This window comes from Canis lupus, chromosome 33, assembly GCF_003254725.2.
Source record: "Canis lupus dingo isolate Sandy chromosome 33, ASM325472v2, whole genome shotgun sequence".
Classification (NCBI taxonomy): Eukaryota; Metazoa; Chordata; class Mammalia; order Carnivora; family Canidae; genus Canis; species Canis lupus.
In genome coordinates, this window is record NC_064275.1 from 8,162,495 (window position 1) to 8,185,235 (window position 22,741).

Here is a 22,741-nt window from a genome sequence, read left to right on the forward strand (position 1 = left end):
CTCCTCAAATAATTTTCATGATAGATATTAAGTTTATGAATAGAATGCTTTTGACTTGAACTAAAATCACAAAGGTCACCTCTCCATCATACCTGCTGAACTGCTGATTTGGGAATGGCTTTCCGTTTCTGTAGCTTTTTCTCCATTCCTTTGTGCAGTCGGATGTATCCCCCTTCATTAACAGAACGCTGCCGAAGCCTGCTTCTGTAGGTTTCATCATCAGGGCCGAGGTCTGTCTTTGCTGCCAGTGCAACCAGATTTTCCTGGTCTTTCAAAGACTGGCCAAGGTTCTGCATATGCTCTGGAATGTCTTCAGCACAGATATTTTCAGGTGATGTGCCATTTCCCATATCATTGTTTTCTGGACAGCTACTGATTACATTCTCTTCTGAAAGTTTGGGGTGAGTATCAGAAACTGTGCTGTCTTCCCCGCTACCTAAAGTTTCTAGTTCTGTCTCACTGTTTTTTGTTGCTAAATCCACAGACTCCATTTGAGGATGGGCACCAGTTATACAGCCTGCAGGTGACACACTGGCTGGAGTCTCTGAAGAAGCCTGGGCTTCAGGGTGTTGTCCCGGCTCTCCATTCTGCTCAGCTTCTGGCAATTCTCCATTCACCAGTAGTACAATTTCACAATCCCCAAGTTCAGTAGATAATGTTGTTGTGGTTCCCTCGCTGCTAGCCGCAGGAGGTGTAGTAACTCCATTCTGCTCTGGTAAGTCCTGGGTAGATGCAACCGTTTGGACTTCACCCTTCTTATATACCGTTAACTGCTTCTCTTCCATTAGTTTATGTACACTTTCACAGATTTCTAAAACTTCCGACATGAAAAGATGACGAGCCAAGATGGCTACATCAGCCATGCTACAGAAGTCAAAACTTAGCACGGAAGTATAGGCAAATTCCAATAAAGGAAGGAAGCTTGCCTTACAAAAACCTACATGGAACAAATAAAATGAGGGTACAAAAAAGTTAAATAACTACTAAAACACCTTAGAAAAACAACTACATGATTATGACAATTTAAAATAAAATATAAAAACAAACATGACCATTTATTCTGCAATTAAACACTCTGGATTTGTTTTGTGTTCTGGTTGCTTAATAAGCCTTGACTAACTCACTTCTATGAGCCGAGTCTCTCAATACCTAAAATAGAAAATAATATCAGACTTACTACCTCAAAGAGTTGTTGTAAGGCAGTCATTTTCAAACTGTACTCCTTAGAACCCCGGGGGTTCCTCAAATTCCCCTCAAGAAACAGCTGCTGGAGAATGGAGGGTAAAAAAAGAGAGGGAGGCAGGTGAGTAGGCAGGGTTCAACCAACCTGTCCCCTAACCTCACTTCTGTTAAGTATAACTGTATATTTTAATAATAGAAGTCCATATAAAAATATGATTGTGAACAAAGTGCTAAACTACTGAAAATCTAAGGACAAGATCTAGCACAGGGGCATTAGCAAAATTTTTCTGTCAAGAATCAGATAATAATTACTGCAGGCTGTAAGGTGTATTTCAACTACTCAACTCTGCCACTGTAAAGAAAAGAGTGGCCAAAGATAGTATGTACACAAATGAGCATGGCTGTGTTCCAACAGGACTTTATTTAAAAGTGAGGGAAGAGAGGATTGCCCCTTTGGGCTATAGTTTACCTATTCCTGGTCTAAGGAAGGAGATAATTACTATCCCATGAGGTATGACATGCTTATTTTACGTGAGAAAATAAAAGCAGTTATTTCTAAGTTCACAATACATCACTTTCAAAAGCCATTAATAAGATCCAAAAATCAGAAGATGTAACAGTGCTAAGTCCAACTCCATCTCCACAACCAGTATGATTAAGAAGCTGTACAGCTTTCCAGAGCTTCTTTATGCAGTTAAGCAAATAATCTTATTCCCCCTTCTTACAGTAGGTAGCATATTATATACACTGCCCCGTGCCTTGCTTTTCTTATGTTATAATTTATCTTGAAGATCTTCTACCAAAACACAGAGACAAAGCAACCTTTTAAAAACTCACATTTGTTATATTTTTCAGTTTGGACTCAAGGCACATAAAACATACTCCTTTTAGATCAGCAGATAAATGATGGAGAAAAAGAAAGGAAGCCTTAAACTGTGAGGTATATTAACAGTCCAGTTGAAAACTGAGGGCACTACATATCAACATTATCAACACGGCTAATTCAGTCATCCTAGGAAAGCTGGTAATTAAATAGGCTGAAGCCATATTAATTCGGCTACAAATTATAAGATCAAGTTAAATAAGCTTGAGGTAAGTACCTCTTTCAAAATGCAAAAAACTCAAACAAAATAATGTATTTTGGCCTTCTACCTAGTACCTTTTTAACTTCTGAGTTTGAAGTCATAAGAAAAAATGCCCCATGAAAGAATTAACACTGTTCTCCAAGGAACACTTTAAATATCTAAAACAATTTTTTCAAAAGCCCACATATTTACTGTACTATACAAAAACACAAAAGAAAATTTAAAAAAATCATTCATAATTCTGCCAAGAGATAAGAGGCAGAGAATTTTGGTATTTTGTTTTTACCCCTAGCCTTTTTACGTAAAGCTAAAAAGTAGTCCCCTAAAAGTGACATATTCATACTTTGCAAAAACATTTTCATCAAAACGGACAATTTTGCAAGACAAAAAAGTTCCAGAGATCCACTACACAACAATGTGAACAAAGTTACTATTGAAAAGTCATTAAGAGGATAAATTTTATAATGGGAGTTTACCAAAATTAAACACCAAAAAAAGAAAAAACAAACCCTGACAACAATGGTTGGTTGTGGTGTTAGGGAATGTTATCAAACAGCTATGTGATCTCCAGCTAACTTGTGAAACTGAACTGAGGCACTCAAAGGCTCCTTACCACCCCCCTTCCTGTTCTTGGAATGTGGGTTCCATTTGCCTTTCTTGCTTCCAGAGGCTGCTCTAAGGACATAACCTTGAGAGAGCGATGTGATACTAAGAACACCTACACAGTTGATGTTAGTAACTTGACACAGTAAAGGCCTCTTTCTAAACTTTTAAAGATTTGGTGGGCAGATGCGGAGATCCACTCATCTTCCTACTGCTCAAGACAAGCCTCGTATGGAAGTGACCTTTGCTTGTTAAAACTGCCACCTTCAAGCTGGAATGACTGGTTTCTTTGGTACAGGGGCCAATTTCAGATTATATCAGGAAACTCATGGAGAGTTACCAACCAACATATAGAAACATTATGACAGGGACTTCCACATCCAGCAGTATGGCAGACTATGATAACCTAGTTTGATCTACTCACTTAAAAAAAAAGATTAAAAATTTTAACTATTATTTTAAATATACTTGGTACCTCAGCACTGATGAAAGAGGTTAGAAATCTTTCCTGATTAGTCATGACTACAAACCAGGCCTTAATTTGGCGGGATTTTTTTGTTGAATATATAGCACTTTCGGGGCGCCTGGGTGACTCAGCGGTTTGGTGCTTGCCTTTGGCCCAGGGCATGATCCTGGAGTCCCAGGATCAAGTCCCATATCAAGCTCCCTGCGTGGAGCCTGCTTCTCCCTCTGCCTGTGTCTCTGCCTCTCTCTCTGTGTCTCTCATGAATAAATAAATAAAATCTTAAAAAGCAAAACAACAAAAAAAACCATATAGCACTTTGGTAGTCAAAAAATCCCCAGGCTTGGGAGGCCTGGGTTGCTCAGCAGCTGAGCAACTGCCTTCAGCTCAGGGCATGATCCCACATTGGGCACCCTGCATGGAGCCTCCTTCTCCCTCTGCCTATGTCTCTGCCTCTATGTGTGTCTCTCGAGTGCATAAATAAATAAAATCTTGGGATCCCTGGGTGGCGCAGCAGTTTAGCGCCTGCCTTTGGCCCAGGGCGCGATCCTGGAGACCCGGGATCGAATCCCACGTCAGGCTCCCAGTGCATGGAGCCTGCTTCTCCCTCTGCCTATGTCTCTGCCTCTCTCTCTCTCACTGTGTGCCTATCATAAAAAAAATAAATAAATAAATAAAATAAATAAAATCTTAAAAAAAGATTTCCCACATAGTTCTAAGGAATATGAATTCAGGGACGCCTGGGTGGCTCAGCAGTTGAGCGACTGCCTTCGGCTCAGAGCGTGATCCTGGAGTCCTGGGATCAAGTCCCACATTGGGCTCCCTCTGCCTAAGTCTCTGCCTCTCTCCTTCTGTGTCTCTCATGAATAAAAAAAATCTTAAAAAAAGAAAAAAGAGTAAGAATTCATTATGGATAGAAACACACACACACACACACGGCACCATGAACAAGAGCTAGTGGAAACAATCAGCATGAATCAAAGCCAGCAGACTTTAAGTATTGCCATGATCAGATATAGAAAGTCAAGTCAAGAGTGGCTTATCGCCAGTAAAGAGCAAAGGTCATAAAAAGTAGTCCCCTAAAAGTGACAATTGAAAAAGAAGTGTATAGAACCTTTAAAAATGGAAAAGATGGGTGCCTGGCTGGCTCAGTTGGCATGCAACTCCTGATCTCACATTTTTGAGTTCAAACCCCATGTTGGGCACAGAGCTTACTTAAATAAAACAAAATTAAAAAATGGAAAAGAAATTGGAATGAAAAACTCAGTTAAGTGAATTTAACAGCAAATTAAACACCCAAAGAGTATGTAAACTAAAATTTTCCAAAATAATCTACATAAAATACAAAAGAGATATTAAGGGTCACAGAATATAAAGTGAGAATGTTTATCTAACTGGAATTTCAGAAAGGCAGAAGAGAGAAGATGAGGCAGAAACAATTTTTAAAGGCATATCGGCTAACACTTTTCTTCAACTGATTAAGGACAACAATCTCAATTGCTGGGTTCAGGAAGTTCAACAATTTCTATGCAGGCAGTTAGAAGTCAAAGATACCCCTGCTGGATTACAAACAAAATCCAGAAATAAGATGTTTAAAGAGAAACGTAAAAATAAAGAAACAAAAAGGTTGAAAATAAAAAGATGGAAAAAGATATGCTAGGCAAATAGTAATGAAAATATTGTTTACATGTCTAAAAATTATTTACGTAAGCAGCCAACATAGATTTCAAAGGTAAAAAGCATTAATAAACACAGAAGGTCATAATCTAAGGATAAAAGGGTATTTTGTCATAAATCAGTAAGTCTAAAATTATATGCATCTAATAACATGGCTACAAGATGCAGAAAAAAGAAACCCTGAAGAAACTCAATAATAGACAAATGAATCACACTAGTTAATATTCTAAAGTACCTCTGTCAGTAACCAAAAGATTAAGCACACGAAAAAATCAGTAAAGAATTAGCAAGCTATAATATATTGAACATTGCTCCTGACAAAAAAACTCATATTCTATTCAAGCAAGATGAAACTTATAAAAATAGACCACATGTGGGGTTAAAAGCAATAAATCAGCACTATTTAAGGGAAACTTATAGCCTTGAATGCTCAAACCAGGAAGCTGGAAAGTTAACAAATTAAAAGCATTGTACTTAATAGTCAAAAAATGACAGTAACAGGGGCCCTTGTCTGGTTTAGACAGTAGAGCATGTGACTCTAGATCTCATTGTTTTAAGTTTGAACCCCACATTGGATACAGAGTTTACTTAAAAAAAATAAATAACAGTAAAAAAAAAAGTAATGCTCAAATACAGTAAAAGGAAGATTAATGAGAAGAAATCAGTAAAAGAAAATTATAGCTTTTTAAAAAAAATAACTTGTTTTTTTTTTTAAGATTGTATTTGCTTTAGAGAAATAGCACGTGCAAGCAGGGGAGGGGCAGAGTGGGACAGAGAGGGACAAGTTGACTCTCCACTGGCTGAGTGTGGAGTCTCATGTGGGGCTCAATCTCATGACCCTGAGAGATCATGACCTGAGCCAAAATCAAGAGTCCTCTGCTTAACCAACTGAGCCACGAGGCGACCCAACAGGTGTCCTTTGAATGATGTGTCAAGAAAAAAAAAAAATCAGTCAAAACTCGGTAAGAGGCAAAAAAAAAAAAAAAAAAAAAGGTTATCAGGTGTTAGGAACAGTGTTGAACAGGCATGATGACTACCTGCTATTGACTATATTACAATTCTGCAAAAATAACTTACAGAAAAGTGATAGAAAAAGCAAATGAAGGGTACCCGGGTGGCTCAGTATGTTGAGTGTCCAACTCTTGGTTTCGGCTCAGGTCATGATCTCAGGGTCATGAGATAGAGCTCTGTGTTGGGGTCTGTGCTCAGTGCAGATTCCGCTTGAGACTCTCTTTCTTCCTTCCTTTTCCTTCACCCCTTCCTCTGCTTGTGTTTGTTCTAAATAAATCTCAAAAAATGCAAATGAACTGTACAAGACCGAGAAGCTATTTCTATCAAAGTAGGAAAGGTAACACCAAAACTTATAGTTTAGTTCGCTGTACGGTGTCAACTAGTTCAACTATTAGTAACTTCATTTCAATATTCCTTTGACTGGAAAAATCCTTTCAAAATTCTGTTAGAAACAGTTTTAACATCTTACTGGTTCCCTCAATTATATAAAAATTTTGGACTAGATATGCATAAAAGTCAGGTTTTTAACTTTAAAAAAATTATGTTTTGGCATAGTGATAAGCAAAGGGTTTCTATAAAGTGCCAGATAAGCAAAATGTCAGGCTTTGTGGGTCACTGGTTTACGTAACAACTTTTTAATTCTGCCCTTGTAAGCTCAAAAGCAGCTACAATGAAAATGAATGGGTGTAAATAAAACTTTATTTACAAAAACAGGCAGTGGGTCAGATCTGGAAGATTTTTTTTTTTTTTAAAGATTTATTTATTTATGATAGACAGAGAGAGAGAGAGAGAGGGTCAGAAACACCGGAGGAGGGACAAGCAGGCTCCATGCCGGGAGCCCGACGCGGGACTCAATCCCCGGACTCCAGGATCGCGCCCTGGGCCAAAGGCAGGCACTACACCGCCGAGCCACCCAGGGATCCCCCAGATCTGGAAGATTTAAAAACAAAAAAGTGAGTAAACCTCTAGTAAGAAAAATTTAAGGAACACCTGGCTGGCTCAGCTGATAGAGCACATATATGACTCTTGATCTCAGGGTCTTGAGTTCAACCACATGTGGTGTATAAAAAAAAAAAAAAAAAAAAGATTTAAAAAGGAGAAAAAAGGGGGATGCTTAGCTAGGTTATTTGGTCTTTAGACTCTTGATCTGGGGGTCATGAGTTCAGGCCCCACACTGGGTGTAGAGCTTAACAGTTAAGAAAAAAGGTTAAAAGAAATGAGAAAAGGCACAAATAACCAGTATCAAAAAATAAGAGATGTATCTACAGTGTCTGGAAACATTTTGAAGTAGTATGAAAAACTTTATGCCAATAAACGTGAAAACTTAGATGAAATGGGAAACTTGAATAACTCCTGATTTTGGCTCAGGTTACGATCTCCAGGTCATGAGACTGAGCCTTGCTATCTCCCTACTCTTGAGTGTGCTTGCTCACATTCTCTCTCTCAAATACATAAATCTTTAAAAAAAGAAAGAGGGAAAAAAAAAAAAAAAAGAAAGAGGGATCCCTGGGTGGCGCAGCGGTTTAGCGCCTGCCTTTGGCCCAGGGCGTGATCCTGGAGACCCGGGATCGAATCCCACGTCGGGCCCCTGGTGTATGGAGCCTGCTTCCCCTCTGCCTGTGTCTCTGCCTCTCTCTCTCTCTGTGTGTGACTATCATAAATAAATAAAATTAAATTAAAAAAAATAAATAAAAATAAAAAAGAAAACTTGAATAACTCTGCCATCATTAAATGTGCTAGATTAGTAGTTAAAAATCCCTTACCCCCCACCACTACAAGCCCAGGCAATTTTAGCCACCATTCTACCAAACATTCAAGAAACATATAATTCTAATCACAAAGTAACTATTTCAGTAAAAAAAAAAAAGTACTCCTGACTCTACATGCAAACAGGCTAGACAATATCAGCAAACTCAACAGCAACTTACACAACAGATGATAATATGACTGAACTAGATTTATATCAAGAATGAAAAACTGGCTTAACAGAAAATCACTGTCATTTCCCGCAGTAGAATAGTAAAAATAAAGCTAGTTTCAATAAATACAGAAAAAATATGTGGTAAGTCAGTATTATTGGAGGAGGTCATCAAAACTTGATGTCTAGTTGACCCTTGAGTTCCAGACAACTGGAGGCCCCCCATGTCTCCCCTGTTCCTAGAATGTTTATTCCACTTGCCTTCTCTGTTCCCAGCAGCAGCCCCAAAAATATATCCTTGAGATAGAAACATGCTATTGAGGCTATCTGGACTGGGTACACGACTGAACAGAGTTAAAGCCTTTTATAAACTTTTAAGATTCTGGCACAGAGATCTACTCATCTTGCAGCTGCCTAAGACCATCCTCATGACAGCCCTTGTCTATGAAACGTGCTATCCCTCAATCTGGAGTGGCCTGCCCCTTCCTTCTGTCTCTACCTATCCTCTGTGTACAGGGGGCTAGTTTCAGATAACACTTGTGAACCTCCTTAGGGAGTTACGAACCAGCACTCATTTTAGAAAGAATATCTTTAATGTTAAAGGATACAGGGTTATCTACTTAAAACATTTACCAAATGAAAAAAAAAAAAAAAAAAAACATTTACCAAATGATATATTTTTAAAGGTAAAAAGCACTTTCTTTAGAAATGGGAATGAGATAAGTGAACCCTCAATCACTATTTTCTAGTCAACTGCTGTTTGTTTTTTTTTTTTTTTTGAGGTCCTGAACAGCATCGTAAAGCAAGAAAAAAAAAATTCAAAATACAAGGACTGGAAAGGTAGAAACAAAAGCAACACTATTAGCAGATAATCTATTTCTTTTATATGGAAATTTCAAAGAACCTATAGATAAATGACTGAGGACTAAGGGAATTTGATTACTGTAAAAATAGACACCCAAAATAAATCCAAAATTATATAATTTTAAGAAAAAAATACAACCGTTTTAAAACATATAAAGTATTTTGGAACAATTCTACAAAAGATGTTTGAGACTGTTATGGATAAATCTCTAAAGCTTTATTAATTCAACATAATTTCTATCAAAATACACTATTTTGTGTGTATGGTGACAAGCTCCTTTTACAGTTTTTATGGAGCAAAGGGTTGTGAAACTAAGACCTAACTGAATAATAAATGTAGGAGACTTTCCCTACTAATTGAAAGGTAAGGTAACTAAGACCAAGTGAAAATAGTGTGTGGAGAGACAACCAATAGACTAGAGCAAAGACTAGAATCCGTACCAAACATGTGGAAATTCGTTAAGATGAAAACTTAAATATTAAAGAAAAATTGGAAAATTTAAAAGACAGGGGTGCCTGGGTGGCTTAGTCTGTTAAGTGTGTGCCTTCAGCTCAGGTCATGACCCACGAGTCCTGAGATGGAGCCCCGAGTTGTGCTCCCTGCTCTGCAGGGAGTCTCCTTCTCTCTCTGCTTGTGCTCTCACTTTCTCTCTCAAATAAATAAATAAAACCTTCAAAAAAAAAAAAATCATAAAAAGACAATCCATGAACCTGTCTTTATGACTTAGTACAGAAAATTTTTTTACAAACATAAATAAAGGAAAACACTGATAATTCAACTACATTAACTAGGTAATTAAAAAATATACATTTTATCTCTCTAGATTGTACATTATTTCATATTCTTTACCTAATATTTAAACCAAATAAAAGTTGTCTGCTTTGCCTATTGGCTTACATTACACACACACACACACACATACACATTTTTAAAGATTTCATTTATTTATTCATGAGAGACACAGAGAAAGAAGCAGAGACATAGGCAAAGAGAAAAGCAGGCTCCTTGCGGGGAGCCTGATGTGGGACTTGATCCTGAGACTATGGGATCACAGAATCACGAACTGAGCCAAAAGCAGACACTCAACCACGGAGTCATCCAGGTGCCCTGGCTTACATTATACTTGCTGCACAATATATAAAAGTAAACATATAGGATGAAGAATAAATGAGGTATTTTATTAGAATATTAGGATGCTGCACTGCAGTTAATTTGGAGCAGACATTTCATTTGCTGTAAGCTGCTGAGAAACAGAGCAACATTCATACACCTGTCTTTCTGCTTCAGATGCATAAAAGAAAAAAAAATTCCAAAGCAAACTTGTATCAAAAAAAGACTACATCATGATGAGTTTTATTATTCAGATGGCCTCGTATTAGTCATATTTTCTCCTGTGTCATCAAACACAGAAAAAAGTAATTATCACTAATCTAAAATGTAATGCAATTTTATGCTGCATGAAAATTTTTGCTCACCACTGTATCCCCAAGAGCCCAGGCTAGTACCCTGCACACAGTGGATGCTTAATAAATAGGTTTTAATAACTGAACATACAGCTACTCCAAAGGAAAAATATACTTATTTGTCTTCTCAGAAGGAGTGATTTTAAAAAGTATAACGTAGGGATGTCTGGCTGGCTCCGTCAGTATAGTACACAACCATTGACCTTGGAGTCGTGAGTTTGAGCCCGGAATTGGGTGTGGAGTCTACTTTAAATAAATAAAATATTTTTTTTAAGTATAAGGTAGAAAAGGATCAGTGGTTAAACAAGTAAGTATTTATATACCTGGATAAAGTCACTTTTTTGTTTCAGAAAAGGGAAATGATATTTCACACAGTGATGTCAGTAATTCAGTAATCAAGTTATAGTAAGTTAATATTAGGAGAAAATGTATAAATAAGGTTACCTATTTTAATTCTTCCTAAATTTTCATTTGTTGACTCCTAAGCCAATATATAAGTTCTAGTGAGCCAAAAGAAAGTCAAATTATTCATTTACAATAACAATAATAAAACCAAAGAAAAAAAGCCACACCTAGAATTTTGATTATAGTACATTAACAATTTGATTAAAACTAATGAATTTTAATAATTAATCTTTAAAAATGAAAAACAAAAGACCTAGAAAAGTGTTCTATTACTACATGTTCCTCAACACAAGACACAGGAAGCCTTTTTTTTTAAAGTCAATGTTTAAATAACATATTCACTTAGTGTACTATAACACTGATGCAATTACAGGTTTCTCTCAAAATGTTTTTAGCTGTGTAAATCTCAAAAATTTTTCAATTAGCAATAATCGCACCTTGGATAAACCTCATTGGCTACAATACTGCCACTGTGCAAAGCTAAAAAAATTTTTCTACCACTACATTTGTCTCACCTAACGCGTAGTCATAGAAAGTGACAGCCTTTTCCATAACTGTACCTTCGAAACTTTGCTAAAAGGAAGGACTTTTCCAATTCAGCTTCGTCTGCTGCTATACGAAGGCTTCTACCACTGCAGCATAAATACTGACTTTCTAAGACACAAACATGTCCTTCCGGTACGTACTTGTAAAGAAAGAGTATTAGAAAATTCTTACCAGAAAGATCCACCACTGCCTCATGACTGGAAACAGCTCCTTTCTCAATAAAAAGATCTCGAAAATATTCACTATTAGCGGACAAAACAGATTTATGAGCTTTGTACTCTTCTCCCTCAATTAACAAAGTAACATCACAGAACTGGTTGGAGAGTCTCTGTTCGTTGAGCTGTTTTAAGACAGCCTGACAGTGTTTTGGAGAAGAACGTTTCACCACTCCTTTGGTGTCAACCTATCAAAATAAGTTTAAGATCAAGAGTTTTATTACATATCATTTGTATTTCTACCTTTAACAGAATTTAAAACATGATACATTATTCACTTTTAAAGATACCACTAATTAATATGAAGAAATAGCCATATATTCTTTATCGTCTATATATTTAAATAAAAAGCTAGGTCATTCTATTTTCTGTTTATTCTACTTAACCCAATGAAAAACCTGCATCTCACTTCTTACTAGTCAGAAATCTGATGATGTATGAAAGTAATGTAGGTAAAGTAAAAACAAAGGCCTAGCCAGTTTAATTGGATCTTGTTTCACAACCTAGAGACTGCTTCCAGAAATGTATTCTGTACCTGTACCAATATACCATTTAGAAAGATAGGACGAATAATTAACAACAAATCAAGTAACATTCTGAAGAGAAGAAACAACAGGAATATTTGTGATTAATGAAAAAGCGTATTAGTATACTTTTGGTATACGTAACAACATAGTTCATTAACTGAGATGCAGACTTACTTAAATTTTTAATGTCAGTGCCAACGGGCAAGCAGTTCCAGTACTTTAAGAAAAAATTCACTAAGACTACAAATACTAATATACCAGTTACAGATTTTTTTTTTCCCCCAGTTACAGATGTTAAAGCTCAATGGAAGTTCCACTTACAAATACAAGTTCATGCTTGGATACGGGCTTCTTTTTTGCAGGCTTGGAAGCTGTAGTTGGAGGGGAAGTAAAATTGCTCAGATCATCTTCTGATTCATTACTTTCCTCTCCAGATTCAAGGTCTAGTCCCAATTCTTCTAACATTTCTGAAGTATCTGATATTGGACGGGAGCGATCTAGTTTCTCCTGGCATTTGCTACACTGTTTAATGTAATCTTTCACTTGCTTTAATATACCTACAATAAAAATAAAAATTAACACGTCAAATTTAATGCTGCTTTCATTTGAAAACTCAAAATTTACTGTTTGTTAATCTATGTACACTGATGTATGTTTGAATGCATATGCCAGACACACAAACGCCCCATAACGTAAAAGTGGTTTCTTTAGAATGTACATTTTTTTTCATAGATATAAGGTTATAAATTTTTTTTTTAAGATTTTATTTATTTATTCATGAGAGACACACTCACAGAGAGGCAGAGACACAGGCAGAGGAAGAAGCAGGCTCCCTGCAAGGAGCCCAATGTGGGACTCAATCCCGGAACTCCAGGATCACACCCTGGGCCAAAGGCAGGCCCTAAACCACTGAGCCACCCAGGGATCCCCACTGATGGTTTATTTCCATGCTTATTTTTGTTTATTCCTAGTTATTCACTTCCCCACCATATAAGATGATTATATAGCAGGGCCCTTTTCTGTGTGAGCTCCAACTCATTCATGCTATAGGAAATTATGAAAATGACAATATTACCTTCATAAACATGGTTACCTCTCCACCTTACTAACATCAGGCCGTGCAATTTGCTTTGGTCAATAGAATATAAATAAATATAATGTGTGCCATGTCTCAGAAACTTTAAGAGGCACGGTTTCCCACTGCTGCTCAGATGGCATGTTCCAGATGGATGCCATCCTTTAGAGCCTGAATTGCAGATGAAAAAAGACAAGTGGAGTCAACAGCAACCTGAACTACAACCACAACTTGTAATGAGTGTGCAAAATAAATCTCATTTTTGAAAGCTATGAGATTTTAGGGTTGTATAAAACACCACCATACACAATATAACTTTTGTTACATTGTTATACTCACAAAACCCTATTCTGAATTTCAACTTCTAGCTCAGCATGTTGGGGTAGGTGTACGGAGCAGGGAGGAAACACTTCACACACACACACGATCCTTATAAGGTAAGATCAATTATTGCCATCCTACAAATGAGGAGAATGAAGCCCTAAAAAGCAAGAAATTTGTCCAAAGTTGCATTTAGTAAATTACATAACTGGGCCTCCAGAAGCCATGTGATTTTCAGTATATTATGCTAACTTAGGAACACATCTCTCCATCACTATGACAAAATTCTCCCCTTACAATCCCCAAGTAAAATGTAAATGAAAGGCTCATTAATAAGCTAAAATGATATAGAGACAGTGAATTACTGAGAAGAATTTCAAGATTTCAAATTATACCACAGTTCCTTGAACTTTCAACCTTCAGGTAATATTCAAGCAATACTTCTCAACTGTATTGTACCATACTCACTAAAAAAAAGTATACAGTGGACTAACAAACTCAGAAAAGTATACTTTCGTTTTACACACACATAATAGATATTATCATATTCAAAGCCCTGAGAGTTCTACAGTGTTTAACAAGATTTTGTCAAATTTATTTGTTCATAGGTCCCCATTCCCCAATCGAGAACTTAGGAAATAACGGGTTAGAATTAAATAAAAAAGGTATTTACAGGGACACCTGCGTGGCTCAGCAGTTTAGCGCCTGCCTTCTGCCCAGGGCATGATCCCACAGTCCCAGAATCTGAGTCCCACATTGGGCTTCCTGCGTGGAGCCTCCTTCTCCCTCTGCTTGTGTCTCTGCCTGTCTCTCTTATGAATAAATAATAAAAATCACATAAAAAAAAGACTTTTACACGTGCATATTTAGAGAACAATATATATTTTAATGTCTGAAAATGCTAAAGTCAATAAAAAGTCTGTATCTGTATGAGGTATATAGTTTGCATATTAAAAAAATGATGAAAAGGCTGAAGAAATATTTAATTTTTACATACAATTAAGAGTAAATGGAGAGGAGCCTGACTGGTTCAGTTGGTAGAGCATGTGACTCTTGATCTCAGAGTTGTGGACTCAAACCCCACATTGTGCATAAAGCTTACTTAAAATAAAAAGAAAAACATGTTCATTCTATTTGTTTAAAAAATAAGAGTAAAAGGATTGAAGTGGTGAAAAATTTCTGAAGATGAACAGTGATGGTTGCACAACAATGTGAATGTACTTAATGCCACTGAACTGTACACTTAAAATGGCTAAAATGGTAAATTTTGTTATATTTTACAATAGAGAAAAGTAAATGAGTGCAAACTTCCAATTATAAATAAGTCATGGGGATGAAAGTATAGCATAGGGGATAACATGGTAATAACTTTCTATGGTGATATACAGTCCCTAAACTTATCATGGTGAACATTTTATAATGTATATAATTGTTGAATCCCTATGTTATACACCTGAAAATAATGATACTGTATGTCTACTATATTTCGATAAAAAGAGTAAATATGTGTATGAATAGGAAACACATAAACGAATACATATTTTAAGATTTTATTTATTTGAGGGCAGTCCGGGTGGCTCAGTGGTTTAGCGTGGCCCTCGGCCTGGGGTGTGATCCTAGAGAGACCCAGGATCGAGTCCCACATCAGGCTCCCTGCATGGAGCCTGCTTCTCCCTCTGCCTGTGTCTCTGCCTCTCTCTGTGTTTCATGAATGGATGAATAAAATCTTTAAAAAAAAAAAAAAAAGATTTTATTTGAGAGAGAGAGAGAGAGAAAGAGTGCATGCAGGGCATAGGGCTAAGGTGGAGGTAGAGGGACAAGCAGACTCAGCGTTGAGCAAAAAGCCTGATGCAGGGCTCGATCCATTACCCTAAGATTGTGACCTGAGCTGAAATCAAGAGTTGGGCACTCAACCAACTCAGCACCCAGGCACTCCAAGAAAACCACACACACACACACACACACGATTTTATTCGACAGAGAGAGAGAGAGAGAGAGAGAGAGAGAGACAGAGAGAGCACAAGGAGGGGGGAGAGGTAGAAGCAGGCTCCTGACAAGAGGCTCCATCTCAAGACTCAGACAATGACCTGGGCCAAAGGCAGGCACTTAACTGAGCCACCCAGGTGCCCCAAGAATATATATTTCTAGGTAAAAAACACACTTAGTGGGCAGCCCGGGTGGCTCAGTGGTTTAGCACCAACTTCAGCCCAGGGTGTGATCCTGGAGACCCAGGATCGAGTCCCATATCAGGCTCCCTGCATGGAACCTCCTTCTCTCTCTGCCTTTCTCTCTGTGTCTCTCAAAAATAAATAAAATATTTTAAAAAAACCACACACACACTTAGAAAATGTAGAAATTTCCATGTTCATAGTAAAGAAGGCGTCATTTTTTCCTAATTTTGGCTGTATTTCTAAACATTCTAGGATTCTACACAGTTCACTATATTCTGCATAAAGCAAAAGTCTGATTACGCTATAAACTGGTTAAGGTCAAATGGTATTACAAAAACTACATAGGAAGCATTTGAAAAGGATGCAAATAAAACCCGCAGGAAAAAATTATTATTGTATGATAGTCACTAAATTGTCTCAAAAGTCACCTGATAGGTTTTAAGAACTTTCATCTGAGTATTAGCGTTTTGATGGGATCATCTTAAATCTAGCTTTACAGATTCAGAAGCTTGACATCTTTAGTTGATCCAGAATTGATTAAGCTGAAGACTGACTCAAGTTAACCACAGAAAAGGCATCAGTGTGTAAACATAGTTAATTTTACTACACTACCGCAAGGGGTTGAACCACTTATACAGTATAATCTGAATCTACTAACTAGCTTTGTGATCACAGCCAAGTTGCCAAACCTCTCTATGCCTACGCGCCAATTGTAAGGGATAACAGTATGGTGCTGTTGTGATAATATTTATAAAGCTCTTTGAAAAGTATATGACACACGGTCACTACATAAGTGTTTTTTTTTTTTATATAATTAAAGATTTTATGTATTTATTCATGAGAGAGAGAGAGAGAGGCAGAGACACAGGCAGAGGGAGAATCAGGCTCCATGCAGGGAGCATGATGTGGGATTCGATCCCCAAACCCCAGGATCACGCTCTCAGCTGAAGACAGATGTTCAACCACTGAGCCACCCAGGCATCCCCATAGGTGTTTGTTAAATACTGTAACATTCACTCATCAACCTCTCTGGTACTGAAAAAAGACAAAAACAAAAACTCTACATAAAACACCAAGTTACCATTAAAAGATTCTTCACTGAGCATAGAATGAAAACAAAGATAGACAAAAGACTTTAGTGGGTAGTCTTCTAATACAACAACTGGGGAATCCCTGGGTGGCTCAGAGATTTAGCGCCACCTTCGGCCCAGGGTGTGATCCTGGAGACCTGGGATCGAGTCCCAAACTGGGCTCCGTGTGGGGACTGCTTCTCCCTCTGCCTGGGTCTCTGCCTCTGTGTGTGTGTGTGTGTCTTTCATGAATAAATAAAATCTTTAAAAAAAAATAATAAAACAACTGAAGGAACAGTTTCTTACGCTAGATCAGGGTTTCTTAACTTCAGTAGTGTTGATATTTTGGGCCAGATGACTCTTGTTGGAGTGGGAAGGGGCGCAAAGGGCTGTCCTGTCTATTCGTACATAGAATGTTTAGGGGCATTCCTGACCTCTACCCAACTAGATCTCAATAGCAACACCTCAACCACCACCAGTTATGACAACCAAAATGGTCTCCAGACACAGCTCGACATCCCCTGGGAGGCAAAACCGTCCCTGGGTGAGAACCAATAGTTTAGAGATCTATTTGCCAAACTGAACAATTTGCTCCTGTCAGCTGTTCAAGATCTTCCTTCCCTGTCAGTTTCGGATACAACAACCACACCTGGTTCACGGGCTCCCATTTCTAGTTCAGGGGCTCCCATTTTAGCTCCTGCATTTGCATTTTAGTTCTTCCTTGGTCTGTTTTGTTTTCTTCAAAGAGGTTACAAGTGGCTGGTTACAGCTATTTACAGACCTAGTTCTTATGGGTTTCCTAGAGATTACATCTTCCTCTTCTACACTAAATAACAGTGGCCTCAATTAACCCCATAGTCTAAACAAAAATAAATCAGTACTTAGGGTAGAACTTCTGCAGGCAGCTTATTTAACCTATTACTTTTTTTTTTTTTTTGCTAATTTAATCTTTGTTTCCCCTCCTAATTTTATCTTCACACCTTGGAAGCATTTCACTGTAGATCCTCATGCATCAGCATCTGAGGCAGGGGAGATAATCACTTATTTTCAACTCCAGCATATAATTCAACAGGATAAAATAAGAGGGTGTGGGGGGACGAGAATATTTATTAACATTTTACATTCTGAAATGAAATATGCTATATGTAAACATTAGGTACTGAGCCAGAGTTCAACTCTGCTCAAAGGAGAGAAACTGCTACAAACTTGCCTGAGCACTAGAATATAACTTATGGTGGCAGCATTCCAAAAAAGCAGAATAAATAAGAATCACAATAAACTCTCCTTGATATAACTTCTATTGGTTTGACTCTGGAACAGAGTTTTTCTTTTTTTTTGGCACCTATAGTGATCAAATCTTATTAGCTTTCAGGTAAACAGTCTACAATGGTTTTGGAGTATGTATATCTTGAGTAAAAGCAATTCAACTGTTAATGTAATAAATATCAAAATGAATAGCCACTTTATTTTTTTTTAATGAACAGCTAATAATTAGGGGCAAACTTCTCTGATGCTTACTATGAATTATTACTTTAAGTAAGCTTTACACCCAAAGTGGGGCTTGAACCCACGACTCCGAGATCAAGAATCACATGCTCTATGGCCTGAGCTAGCTAGGTGCCCCAAATTCTTATTTTAAGAGAAAATATTAAAATATTAAAAGTAATGAGCTCATCAAATATCAAATAAACATTACACGTTAACAAAATAGCATTTTACAAAAAATTACTATTTCCCAAAACAAAACAAGGCAAAAAGTGAAAAAAAAAAGGGGGGTACTACTTCACATTTCTGAAAATCTTTTAAACGTATGTCTTAAAATCATATACGCCTCTGCCTTCAATCATATGTCATATGTCACAGCCTCTGGAAGACACCAGTGTATACTTGGGAGACAAGGAGCAGAAAAGGCAAATAATGTCTTGGAATTATCATAAAAATAATCGTGACTTTGTAGATCCTCTGAAAGATCTCAGGGCCTCCCTTGTCAGGAGTTTAGTACCATAAGCATGGTACTTCAAGAACCAGCTGTTCTAGTTGTTTAAGGGCTTTTAAGTTTTACAAATGTATAAAAATCACAAACTTATTTTTCAATTAAACTTACACATGGTCTCAGGTTTTTTTGGACTAAGACACTGCACACCAAAAAACAGAGACCCTCCCCCACAACTGCATTCCTAACATTCACATAATAAATTCAAGGAAGGGAAATCCTTAACACTAAACCCTTTCAGCACCATACGAGTGGTTAAGACGGTGAAAGTACAAAGATCATCTGTGTGATCCCTAGCATATTTAACTTTCTGATGCTTTTAGTTTTCTCATCTGTAAAACAGGTAGGTTTCCACCTTACAAGGATTTTATCACGATTAAATGAATGAAAAATTAAGAGCTCAGAACTCTGCCTGCGTGTAAAATTCTGATGTTACTTTTTTTCTTTTAAGTTTTATTTATTCATCAGAGACACAGAGACACAGGCAGAGGGAGAAGCAGGCTCCTCACCGGGAGCCCGATGTGGGACTCGATCCTGGATCCCGGGATCGCGCCCTGGGCCTAAGGCAGAAGCTCAACCGCTGAGCCGCCCAGCCATCCCTCTGATGTTACTTTTAGCTGTGACTGCCATTTGTAACACGTCATAACGTATTTTTTTTTTTTTTTTTAAGTAATCTCTATGCCGGACGTGGGGCTGGCACTCAGCGCCCGGAGATGGAGAGCCCCACGCTCCTCGGACTCCGGAGGGAGTCAGGGCACCCAACAGGTCATAAGGTATTGAAGCCGAAACACTTGCTCAAGGAAACAGGGTCTGAGCAAATCCGTCCTAACAAAACGCAGCAATTACTGTTTTAACTCCTCACACTTCAGTCGCTTTATTAGAATTTAATTCCAATATTGCCTAAAATAGAAAACAAATTGCGGGCGGAAGAGAACAGGAGAGCAGTTAAGAAGACAAGAGCGCTCGACGGTCTTTGAAAACACGGAAGATCTCTCCAGGAACAAAAGGACGCACCGCCGGGGAGTGCGACCAGGTCCGTTACCGGCGGAGAGCGGCGGGACCCCGAGGCGCCCACGTCCTGGCCCGCCCGGAAGGCAGCGAGGCTCCTCGCGGCCCCCCCCGCCCTCGGCAGCACCTGCGGGACCTCGAGTCCAGCCCAACGGTTTCCACGGCAACCGGCGCGGGCGCGCGGGGGCGGCGAGGAAGGCCAAGGGCCCGCAGTCGCTCGCCACCGGTCCCCAGGGGTCGGGAAGCCAGGGCCGCCCGCCCGTCCGCGGACAACCGCACCTGTCCGGGCACTCGCGGAGCCTCGCCGCTTCCACCGCGCTCCTCACGGCAGGGCCAGGGAAGCGCAGCACACGCCGGAGCGGGGAGGGTCCGCGGTCGTCCACACCCACCTCCCGCCCCTCGCCAGGCCGGAGGCGGCGGCCCGCGGGCTCGAGCCCGCACACGCCCGCCGTCCCCGCCCCCCCCCCCCCCTCGCGCAGCCGCAGGAGGCGGGCCCGCCGCGGCCCGCACGCCCCGGCCCCGCCCGGCCGCTGGCCCGGCCCCCGGGGAAGCCCCCTTCGCCCCACCCCGGGCCAGGGCCCGCCCCCAGCGTCCCCGGCCTCCTTCCTGTGGGAAGTGCGGCTCCGTCCGCGTCCCCCACCCTCTCGGCTCCGCCTGGCAGCCGCTCCGCCGCCGAGCGCGGGTCGGGTCGGGTCGGGTCGGGCCGGGCGGGGGCCGCGCGGGACCCCCGGCCTCGGCCGTGCGCACTCAGGGCCGCCTCCGCCTGCGGGCCTCGCCCGGGCAGCTAGCGGCCGCCCGCCCGCCCGCCGCCCGCCCGCCGCCCGCGAGCCCTACCTCGCCACCAGTAAGTCTTGGACAAGTCGTGCCAGGTCTGGTGCCGGGTGTGGTGAGTGCCGCCCGGGCCCAGGTGCGCCGCCTCGATGAGCCCCCGGCGCCGCTCCGGCTGCAGCACCACCTCCAGCTCCGCGAAGGTCTTGCGGTGCCGCTGCCGCCGCTGGTAGTACAGAGTCCCGCCGCGCACCACGTAGCAGGCAGCCGCCTTGCGGATTTTGCGCTTGACATTGCCCTCGGTGCCCGGCGCGTACGGCTCACGCTCGTTTGTCAGGTAGCGAAGGATGGCCCGGTAGCTTTCCTCGCTTGACATCGCTGGCGGCGGCTGCCCGAGGGCGCCTGTCAGTGGCGGGGGAGGAAGACAGCGCACTGGCCCCGGGCGGATGCGGCGGCGGCGGCGGCGGCGGCGGCGGCGGCGGGAGGAACGGCTGGGTCTGTGGTGAGTGCTCTTCGACGGCGCCCGCAGCGCGAAGGGGGACCGGACGAGTCGGTAACCAGGGGGGAACTGCACTTCTCCAGCGCGCGGGATCCGCTGGCGACTGACAAAATGGCTGCTGCACCACCGGAAGTGACGCGATCAAGGGCAGTGGGTGAGGGGACTGAGTCCTGATTGGAGCGCGCTGGCTTTCTGGCTTGATGAAGCCGGCCGGGTGACGTCAGGACTGCGGGCGGACATTTTGGAAGCGGGTAGGCCTCTGCTGGGAGGCCGAAGTCGCTTCGAGCAGACATCTTAAGTCCTGGCAGTTTCCCTTTTTTAGTTTTCCCTTCTTTGCCTCGCTCGGAGCACGTGCAGGAGGCGGTGGGCTGCTGTTATCGTGCCCGAGGTACACCAAGATGCGCAGGAGTCTGTTTTCCACCCGCCTACCTTGGGAGACCACCCCCTAGTCCAACATAAAAGCATCAGATTTTTGAGGCTCCTACTAAAATGTCAGCCTCTGGACGCAAAATCAAAGCCCCATTCACATGTAAATATAATCTCCAGTTAAAACGTTTAAAATCTAAGCCCCTCAATGATAGGACTTAACTTCTACTAAACTTAAACTGTTGGCTCCAAATCGCCCATGGAATAGTCGGGAATTTTCTGGAATGATCGTCGTGCATAGGGGCAGTTTCTGTACATTAAGGTAATCATGTTGGCAGTGAGGGGGAGTAGCCGGCACTTACAGCTTAGTTTGCACGTTATTTTTACATAAACTAAGCGGGGGAGAGGGATTTTTTGTTTTACACCAATGCACAAAAAAGGCCGAGGCGACTTGAACTGCGTTTTCCGGGGTGCACTGTGTGCCCTAATTCACATTTTGAGCGGGGAGCCCAGAGCGGTGGCCCGTCACCGTCCGTGGGTTTAAAATGCCGCGCAGACGAGACCACAGACTTGGGACATCCTACTTGGCAACGGGCCAAGCCCGGGCGGTGCTTTGCTGCTGCGTGAGAACTCCAGGGCCAACTGCTCCTCCGCAGCCTGGTCGCGGTCGCTGGGTGAGACCCTTTGACCTTACACACACAGGTTAGGGGCGGACAACCGGTGAATGCACTGGGCTCAAAAAACAGGATGGCACTGACTCTGGTACTTGCGGGTGGGGGCTGCAGGAATTAGCAGATGGCCTAGATAATGGAGGCAGCATCCTGGAGTACGTGAGCTCCCAGGGGTGGAGGAAAGAGAACCACCAGACCTGGGACTTACTTGGGGTCACTCAATTCAGACAAACAGATGGGGGAGGAGGAATTAGAAGATGGAGATGGACTCCTTCCCTCCTGGGAGTGGGGCACCCAAAGCCAGATCAGCCCTCTGAGAACTGTCTGGGTTAGCACCATCACTTCAGCTGGGAGGTCAACTCCCTTTAAATTTAAAAAATAGATTTAAATAAAAACTTTAGTCGTGGAGGTGGAGAAGAAAAACTGACCCTACCCCCAGTTCAGTTGCTGCCAAAACCACCTGTGAAAGCATGAAGCCCAGCGTACTTGCATTCTCCTCTGTGCCAATGTGGAGAAAAGGTTTAACAGGTGGTCTACTTGGTCTCAAAGTTTAACTTGCCATCCTCCTAAAACGGATACTGTTTATTTCTAGCTCCTCCCAGTAAGCAGGCTACCCAGAAATCAAGGGTAATCAGAATTGGCAGCTTAACTTCAATAAGACGTAGAAGCCAGAAAAGCACTTATTGAAAGCATCTGCCTGTCATCCTGGGGTGCTGTAGGAGCCCCACATCTGACTCCCTGCTGTGGGGCAAACAGGGGCAGGCTGGAGTCTGTTTTTTCCTCTCCCCTGCTTGTGCTCTAGCTCACTCAAAATCTTAAAAAAAAAAAAAAAAAAAAGA

The 22,741-nt window shown here is 41.1% G+C and overlaps 1 protein-coding gene and 1 non-coding gene across 3 annotated transcripts in view; both read right to left on the reverse strand.

Moving 5' to 3' along the window:
- The window catches only part of ZBTB11 (zinc finger and BTB domain containing 11), a 32,570-nt gene extending 11,397 nt beyond the window's left edge, over positions 1-21,173 (reverse strand). Inside the window, exons 1-4 of one of the 2 annotated variants that reach the window (XM_025415745.3) lie at positions 20,433-21,173; positions 12,282-12,517; positions 11,390-11,621; positions 93-937 (exon numbers count right to left, since the gene is read on the reverse strand). In XM_025415745.3, the coding sequence (XP_025271530.1) occupies positions 93-937; positions 11,390-11,621; positions 12,282-12,517; positions 20,433-20,742 (1,623 nt within the window). In that variant the 5' untranslated portion in view covers positions 20,743-21,173. Of the gene's footprint in view, positions 1-92; positions 938-11,389; positions 11,622-12,281; positions 12,518-19,877; positions 20,010-20,432 lie in introns of those variants that run through there. The other variant, XM_025415754.3, reaches the window with a different exon arrangement.
- Positions 11,017-11,154, reverse strand: LOC112641669 (U4 spliceosomal RNA). Its single transcript, XR_003124756.1, has one exon. It is a non-coding gene; the product is annotated as a U4 spliceosomal RNA (small nuclear RNA).
- Positions 21,174-22,741: the final 1,568 nt, after the last annotated feature.